This window comes from Desmodus rotundus, chromosome 12 (genome assembly GCF_022682495.2).
Source record: "Desmodus rotundus isolate HL8 chromosome 12, HLdesRot8A.1, whole genome shotgun sequence".
NCBI lineage: Eukaryota > Metazoa > Chordata > Mammalia > Chiroptera > Phyllostomidae > Desmodus > Desmodus rotundus.
The window spans coordinates 42,591,142-42,598,214 of NC_071398.1; the positions used below are offsets into that span (position 1 = coordinate 42,591,142).

General features: G+C 53.6%; 2 protein-coding genes across 5 annotated transcripts; both read left to right on the forward strand.

Moving 5' to 3' along the window:
- Positions 1 to 217: 217 nt before the first annotated feature.
- Positions 218 to 6,726, forward strand: APOC4 (apolipoprotein C4). 4 transcript variants are annotated; one of them, XM_045202979.2, is made up of 7 exons: positions 2,065 to 2,222; positions 3,600 to 3,741; positions 3,896 to 4,682; positions 5,259 to 5,313; positions 5,981 to 6,056; positions 6,232 to 6,391; positions 6,536 to 6,726. In XM_045202979.2, the coding sequence occupies exons 1-3, from the start codon at positions 2,141 to 2,143 to the stop codon at positions 4,059 to 4,061; spliced, it is 390 nt and encodes a 129-aa protein (XP_045058914.1). In that variant the 5' UTR covers positions 2,065 to 2,140; the 3' UTR covers positions 4,062 to 4,682; positions 5,259 to 5,313; positions 5,981 to 6,056; positions 6,232 to 6,391; positions 6,536 to 6,726. The 4 variants fall into 4 exon arrangements, with proteins under 4 accessions (XP_024425334.1, XP_045058915.1, XP_045058914.1 ...); XM_024569566.3 differs by lacking the exons at positions 2,065 to 2,222; positions 5,259 to 5,313 and adding an exon at positions 218 to 360; XM_045202980.2 differs by lacking the exons at positions 2,065 to 2,222; positions 5,259 to 5,313 and adding an exon at positions 1,221 to 1,245.
- Positions 5,932 to 6,726, forward strand: APOC2 (apolipoprotein C2). Its single transcript, XM_024569559.2, has 3 exons — positions 5,932 to 6,056; positions 6,232 to 6,391; positions 6,475 to 6,726. Exons 1-3 carry the CDS (start codon positions 6,002 to 6,004, stop codon positions 6,563 to 6,565), a joined length of 306 nt encoding a protein of 101 aa, XP_024425327.1. The 5' UTR covers positions 5,932 to 6,001; the 3' UTR covers positions 6,566 to 6,726.
- Positions 6,727 to 7,073: the final 347 nt, after the last annotated feature.

A 7,073-nucleotide genomic window follows, 5' to 3' on the forward strand; every position in this document is an offset into this window, starting at 1 on the left:
TTCCTCATCGGCAAAATGGGAATGATACAGAGGCCCCCCTCGTCGGGCTGCTGTGGGTCCATTCCTCACGTTGACCACGTGCTAAAGCCCCGCCCCCGCACCTGGCGCTCAGGAAGCACAGGCTTGGTAAACAGCAGCGGACACTGACCGAGCACCTTTGGGGCGTACCTGGCAGTGCTCACAGCGCTTTAGGTAAACAATCTCCTTTGCTTTCCTGGGCAGGAAGTCCATGACTCCCCTTCATTAGGGAAGAAACAGGCCCATAGGCGTTAAGCAGCTTGCACCAGGTCACACAGGCAGAACTGTTCAGAGCCTGGCTCTGAACCCCAAACCGCGCTGCTTCTCGTAATGCAATGCATGGTGAGTTTCTCTCTCTCTCTCTTTTTAAGGTTTTATTTATTTTTAGAGAGAGGGGAAGGGAGGGAAAAAGAGAGGGAGAGAAACATCGATGTGTGAGAGATGCATCGATTGGTTGCCTCTTGCACGCCCTTAATGGGGAACCTGTCCAGCAACCCAGACATGTGCCCTGACTGGGAATCAAACCCGTGACCTTTCGGTTCACAGTCTGGTGCTCAATCCACTGAGCCACACCAGCCAGGGTTCTCTCTCTTTTTTAAAATCATTATTATGGTAAAATATATAACATAAAACGTACCATTTTAACCATTTTTAGATGCATAGTTCATTGGCATTAAATACATTCACGACATTGTGCAACCATCCCCACCGTCCACGTCTGGAACTTTTTCATCATCCCAAACAGCAACTCTAGGAGGTTTTAAGCAGTAAATAAAAGTTGGCCTCGCCAGTGTGACTCAGCTGGTTGGAGCGTCGTCCCATATCTGAAAGATTGCGGATTCAATTCCCAGCTGGGGCACATGCCAGGGTTGGGGGTTTAATCTCTGGTTTGGGGGCGTCTGATTCCTGGTCCAGGTATGTACTAGGGGGCAGCTGGTCGGTGTTTCTCTCTCACACTGATGTTTCTCTCTCTCTCAGCAGTGAAGAAATATCCTCGGTGAGGATTAAGCAAAAAACTGCAGGAAGTTTTATTTTGCTGGTAATTGTTAGTGAGGAACTCCAAGGAGCATTTGTTGAACACCTACGGTGTGCAGAGCCCGGGCTGGGGCCGCTGGAATGGACGGCATTCTGCTGAAGGCCTCTGGGTTGGGGCGGCCCCGTGCAGTCATTCAAGCCACGGTTAACGTGGGGTTGTCAGACTTCCCACCTAAACGTACAGGATGCCTGGTGAGACTTGAACTTCAGAGAAACCACAGGTAGTTTTTAGTGCAATTCCCAAATGCTGATGGGACATACTCATAGTAGAAATAAAATACATTATTTATCTGAAATTCCAATGTCACTGGGATTCCTGCATTTTATCGGGCAACCCTAGACTAAAAATTTCAGTCCGTGGTCCCCTGGCCGAGCCATGCGCCCTGGCTCCTAGCTGGGCTCTCCAGGAGGAAAAGGCGCATTTTCTCTCTGTCTAGCGTTGGACAACCTCCTACTACGTGCACCTGGGGCTTTCCCTCCCGGGCCTCGACCAGCCTTGGCGCGGACTCTGCGAGGCAGGTGGTATTACCTTCCCCACTTTACATGCGAAAACACTGAGGCCCAGAGAAGGGGGTGTATTTGCTCAGGCCACACAGTGAAGGTGTGTCTGGCCCTATAGCCAAGAGATGTTAGGGACGAAAGAAGGGATCATAAACAGCTATGATCTGTAACCACCTGTGTGGCCAGGCTCTGTGTGAACACCTTTCCTTGTAGCATTTCATTGCATTGATATCCTGCCTGAAACATGGATTGTCAGCCCATGTTACAGAGAGGAAACTTGAAGCAGAAGTGGGGGGGGACTGCCACATGAGATAGAACCAGGATTTGAACCGAGTTCAGCACAGGAGGCCGAAGAACGTTCTCTATTCCCCTGTCAGGCCAGGTGCTGCTGGGAAGGTAGGAAGGAGGGAGGCCAGCAGTGGAGGGTAGAGCTTCCCACTGTCACTGCCATCCAGGTCCCTCTCTCTCTGAAGTCCCTGCCAAGGGGCGTGGGGAGGTGGGCGGAGGAGGGCTCTGCTCAGTTCAGCCTCCTCCTTCCCCTCCCCCAGCCCGGAGAGCCGAGCACAGAGAGACAGAACCCCCAGAAATGTCGCTCCCTGGGTGCAGGCCCCGGGCCCTGCCTTCCCTTTGCTTCTGCCTCTGCGCTGTGCTCCTGGCCTGTGCTGTGGGTGAGCAGGAGCGGGTGGACGGGCGTGGGGGCCCCGAAGCGGCGTGGAGTGGATGCGACTGACCTGCAGCGCAGTTTGTAGACGTGTGGGCGCAGCGCTCGTGTGCTCTTGGTGTGCGTGTCTGGGAGTGTGTGTTGGTGGCAGCTGTGTGTGCAGTGTGCATGTGGGGTCGGAGCAAAGGACCGTGGCTATGCGTGTGCCTGTGTGTGTGTAAGTGTGGGCATGTAGTCCTGGTGTGTCTGTGAACATGTGTGTCTATGCACATGTGCCCATGTGTGTCTTTATGGGCTCTTTTTAAAATGATTAGAGAGAGAGAGAGAAGGGGGAGAGTGAGAGAGAAAACATTGATTTGTTGTTCCACTTACTGCATTCATTGGTTGCTCCTTGTATGTGGCCTGACCGGGGATTGAACCCACAGCCTTGGTGTATCAGGACAACTCTAACCAACTGAGCTACCAGGGCCTTTTTTTTTTTTAAAGAATTTATTTATTTTTAGAGACAGGAAGGGAGAGAGAGGGAGAGAAACATCAATGTGTGGTTGCCTTTCACACCCCCTCCCCCCACTGGGGACCTGGCCAACCCAGGCATGTGCCCCGTCTGGGAATCGAACCGCTGACTCTTTGGTTTGCAGGCCAGCGTTCAATCCACTGAGCCACACCTCTCCCGGGGCCTTTACTGGAGTCTTTATGCAAAAGCTTTGAGTGCATGGGCACAGGTGAGGGTGTCTATGTGCACTGGAGTGAGGACACCTGGGCCGTGCGCGTGCATTTGCAGTGTTAACAAATGACTGGTGCCTGCACGGTGCAGGGCACCATTGCAAGTGCCTTCCACGCGTTCCCTCTGAATTCCCACAATACCAGAGGAGGAAGGTCCCATCATTATCCAAGTCTGCTGAGAGGGAAACTGAGTCTTGAAGAGGTGAAGTCATTGGCTGAGGGCATAGCGAAGGTCACGTGGGCACCTCTGTACATGTGTGTACATGTGTACCTGCGTGGTGCCAACCTCCACCCCTGAGGGGCCCCTCCACTTCCTGTGGGGGGAGTTCAGAATGGGGGTCCCAGGAGAACGGAGGGGCGGCAAGATCAGTAGTGAAGGAGGCAAGGGGAGGGGCACAGGGGTCAGAGAGGTGGGTGACAGACTGAGGAGAAAGCCACAGGCAGGCAGGGGGCTGACGGGAGGGGCCACGGGCACAGAAGATGAAAGGAGAAGACCAAAGGTGAGAGGGACCTATAAGGAGGTGGAGGCCAGGGGTGACAGGGCTGGCAAGGGGCTGCCCTGGGGCCACCAGGAGCAACAGTGACAGTGCACAGGGAGGGAAGAGGCGGAGGAAGGGTTCTGGGATCCCAGCTCACCCAGGTTGCCCTCTGTCACACCTAGAATGCCAGGAAGCAGTGCCTACAAGTTCCCCCAGCGCCCCTCCAGGGCTGGCAAGTAGATCCTGGAGCATAGTGCTGGGCAAAGTGAAGGGCTTGGTGGGGCCACTGGTGACAAAGACCAGAGAGACGTGGCAGTGGTTCCGGTGAGTGTCCACAGGAGGGGCTGAAGTCCAGACTCTGGGTTCTGTGGGGGGAGGGGCTGAAGTCTGGACTCCAGGTTCCGAGGGGGGAGGGGGTGAATAAGCTAAAGTCTTGGGGGAATCTAGGTTCCCAACTGTGATATCCCCTCTCCCGCAGGGTGCCCACAGCTGTCCAGGGCTTTGCGCAGACCTACTACGAGGACCACCTGAAGGACCTGGGTCCCCGCACCCAGGCCTGGCTCCACAGCTCCAAGGACAGCCTCCTGAACAAGGCCCACAGCCTGTGTCCCCAGTTTCTCTGTGGGGACGGGGACCAGGATTAAAGTGTTCACAGCCTCCACAATAAAGGAATTCTTGTCTGCATCCCTGTCTCAATCTGTCCTCAGTGAAGCCAGAGATGACCACACCCCGTGCACCCCCAGCAGCTAATGAGCAGAGAAGTGACAGTTGACAAGGGAGGGGCCATTGGGGGCCTTAGGGGAAGGAGGGGGATAACCCCCCTCAGTCCTGAGACCGACTTTGGGCTTGTGGGAGTTGGGAGACTTCGGGATCTTGTTTGGGATGGAGGCTGAAAGCTGGCAAGGAGGTGGGATTTGCAGGACCCCACGGGGACCCCTCCTGCATGGCCCTGCCTTTACTGCCCACGCAACGAAGACCCCAGATCCCATTCCTGGTGGGCGCCCAAAGCTCCAGCCCCTCCACAACCCCCACCCAGCCCGTCTCTCTCAGGGGTGAGTTTTCAGAGTAGGGGCTCTCTGTGACTTGACCTCAGGGGATGTCACTGTCCTCTGTGCTCCTACTCCACCCCTCGGTGGCTCTGTTGGCCTGGACTTTGGTCTAGGCAACCAGGCGGCGGTAGTGGTTGTGGAGGAGAGGTGGATCCCAGGAGCTATAAAGCCTTTCTCTGCCCCTGGGAGCTGGTGAGGACCGCCCGCCAGAGTCTGGTAAGAGATGAACTACAATGGCGGGGGGGTGGTCAACAGGGATGGGGCAAAGATTGTTCAAGAGTCCTGATGTTAGATTCCTGGGTTAGAGACACAGAATTCAGAATCCTAGAATGTTTGTGCCTGCTGGGCCCCCTCCGGAGTGAGATCCCAACCTCTTCACAGTTACACAGACAGAGTGAGCGAATGGGGGCAGGAGGGCAGCGGAAACACACTCACTTAAACAGCCGTCCCTAAGTGAGCCGGGACACAGTCCCTGCAGTGGGGGGGTCTCAGCATAAACGTCCCCCCTCTGCGGAGGCTTCCCAGGCTGCACGACACACCTCCCCCTCCGGAGCACTTATATCCTGGTGACACATTACATTTTCCTCATTTAATATTTTTTAAAATAATTTTTTATTTATTGATTTACTTTTTGAGAGAGAAACATTGATTTGTTGTTCCACTCATTTATGCATTTATTGGTTGGTTCCCCTGATTGGGGATATTGGCGTATTGGGATGATGCTCTAACCCACTAAGCTAACCTGCCAGGGCTCATTTAATATTTGTTAATGGTGTTTCTCTCTTGTGGCAGCTTCATAAGAGCAGGACCGTTGCTGGGTTCACAGCCAGGCCCAGAGCTGTGCTTGGTATGTAGTAGGTGCTCAAGAAATGCTTCTTTTTTATTTTATTTATTTTTTAAGATTTTATTTATTTATTTTTAGAGAGAGGGAGATGGAAGGAGGGAAACATCAAATGTGTGGTTGCCTCCCGCACGCCCCCTACTGGGGACCTGGCCTGGAACCCAGGCATGTGCTCTGACCAGGAATCCAACCGGTGACCCTTTGGTTTGCAGGTCTGCACTCAATCCACTGAGCCACATCAGCAAGAAATGCTTCTTCTTGAGTGAATGAATGGATGTTAGAATTTTTATGTGAAAGTCAGGAGTAGAGGCCCTGGCCAGGTGGGTCAGTTGGCTGGAGCGTCATCCCAATGTGCCATGGTTGTGGGTTCGATCCCCGGTCAGGGCACATACAGGAGCCAACCAGTGGCTGCATGAATGACTGAAACAACAAACTGACGTTTCTCTCTCTCTCTCTCTCAAATAAATTTTTAAAGCTTTTTTTTTAAAGTTTAAAAAACAAACAAAAAATCAGAAGTACAATCACAGAATGTTAGACAGGGAGGCCCAAGCCAACCCATGAGGAACTTGACTTAGGAGGGGGTATGGGAGAGAGAGAGCCCAATCCCCTCCCCTTGAATGCCAGGGCCTCAGGAACAGACGCCTCCCGCAGCCCTGCCCCACACCCTCTTCAGTGTTCCAGGTCTCCTGACGCCATGTGCACCCGCTACTTCCTCGTTCTGTTTCTCATCCTGCTGGTATTGGGATTTGGTGAGTGTGATCAGCGGGGGAGGCAGGTCTGTGAGGAGGGGGACGAGTCATAAGCTCATAAGCGTCTTCCTTGGCAGTTCCCGTCTGGCCCTGCTCCCCTCCCTCCTTTCCTGCCCTGCCCATTCTCCCCCTGCTGCAGGCCTGTCAGCTCTCCTAACCCACTCTCCCCCTGTAGAAGTCCAGGGGAACCCTCTGTCCCAGGAAGATGAGGCCAGCAGCCCCTCGCTGCTCTCCCAGATGCAGGAATCACTTCTTAGTTACTGGGATACGGCCAAAACAACGGCCCAGGACCTGTACCAGAAGACCTACCTGTCTGCCATGGATGAGAAAATAAGGTATCACCCCACCCCCACCCAACACACCAGGTGTCCGGGCCCCCAGCCCCTCCTCCCTCAGACCCTCTGTCCTTTCTCCCCAGGGACATGTACAGCAAAAGCACAGCGGCTGTGAGCACTTACGCAGAGATTTTTACTGACCAGGTCCTTTCTCTTCTGGCGGGAGATGAGTAACAGCTGGACCCCAAGCACAGCAGAGGGGATAGTCCAGACCCCAGCAACTCCTTGGCTTCTGACCACCCCTCAACCCCCCACTTCCTAGCAGCTCTCAGCATCTTGCTCCCAACTTTAGCCTGAGTTCTTATCAATAAAAAAAAAGACAAGTTTCTTCTCTTCGATGTGGTTGCTTTTCTGAGACTTCAGGGACTCATTCATTCCAGACATTTATTGAGCGCCCGTTATATGCACGTGGCCCTAACCTGGTGAGTGGGAACAAAGAGGTGAAGAGTGACAATGTGATCATAAAAACAACATTAGACACTGCCCTTCACTGAGGCCCTTCTTTCTCATCTGTAAAATGACAAACCATGGACACAGCTAACCTGCAGTGGCCTCTCGCAGTGTCCAAGGCCTGGGCTGTGTGCCGGTAAGGGGCATGTGTGAGATCGTGGCCACTTCATCTGGAGGTTCGGATTCTCAGACAATAAAAACCCCAAGTCAAAGGGAATAGTTAAGCACTTTA

Bases quoted from the DNA above. Each gene is read 5' to 3' on its own strand.
- APOC2 (XM_024569559.2), top strand. From the start codon at position 6,002: ATGTGCACCCGCTACTTCCTCGTTCTGTTTCTCATCCTGCTGGTATTG. The intron at 6,057-6,231 runs GTGAGTGTGATC...CTCCCCCTGTAG, and splicing joins CCTGCTGGTATTGGGATTTG to AAGTCCAGGGGAACCCTCTG. The intron at 6,392-6,474 runs GTATCACCCCAC...CTTTCTCCCCAG, and splicing joins GCCATGGATGAGAAAATAAG to GGACATGTACAGCAAAAGCA.
- APOC4 (XM_045202979.2), top strand. From the start codon at position 2,141: ATGTCGCTCCCTGGGTGCAGGCCCCGGGCCCTGCCTTCCCTTTGCTTC. The intron at 2,223-3,599 runs GTGAGCAGGAGC...TGTCACACCTAG, and splicing joins GCTCCTGGCCTGTGCTGTGG to AATGCCAGGAAGCAGTGCCT. The intron at 3,742-3,895 runs GTGAGTGTCCAC...CCTCTCCCGCAG, and splicing joins GAGACGTGGCAGTGGTTCCG to GGTGCCCACAGCTGTCCAGG.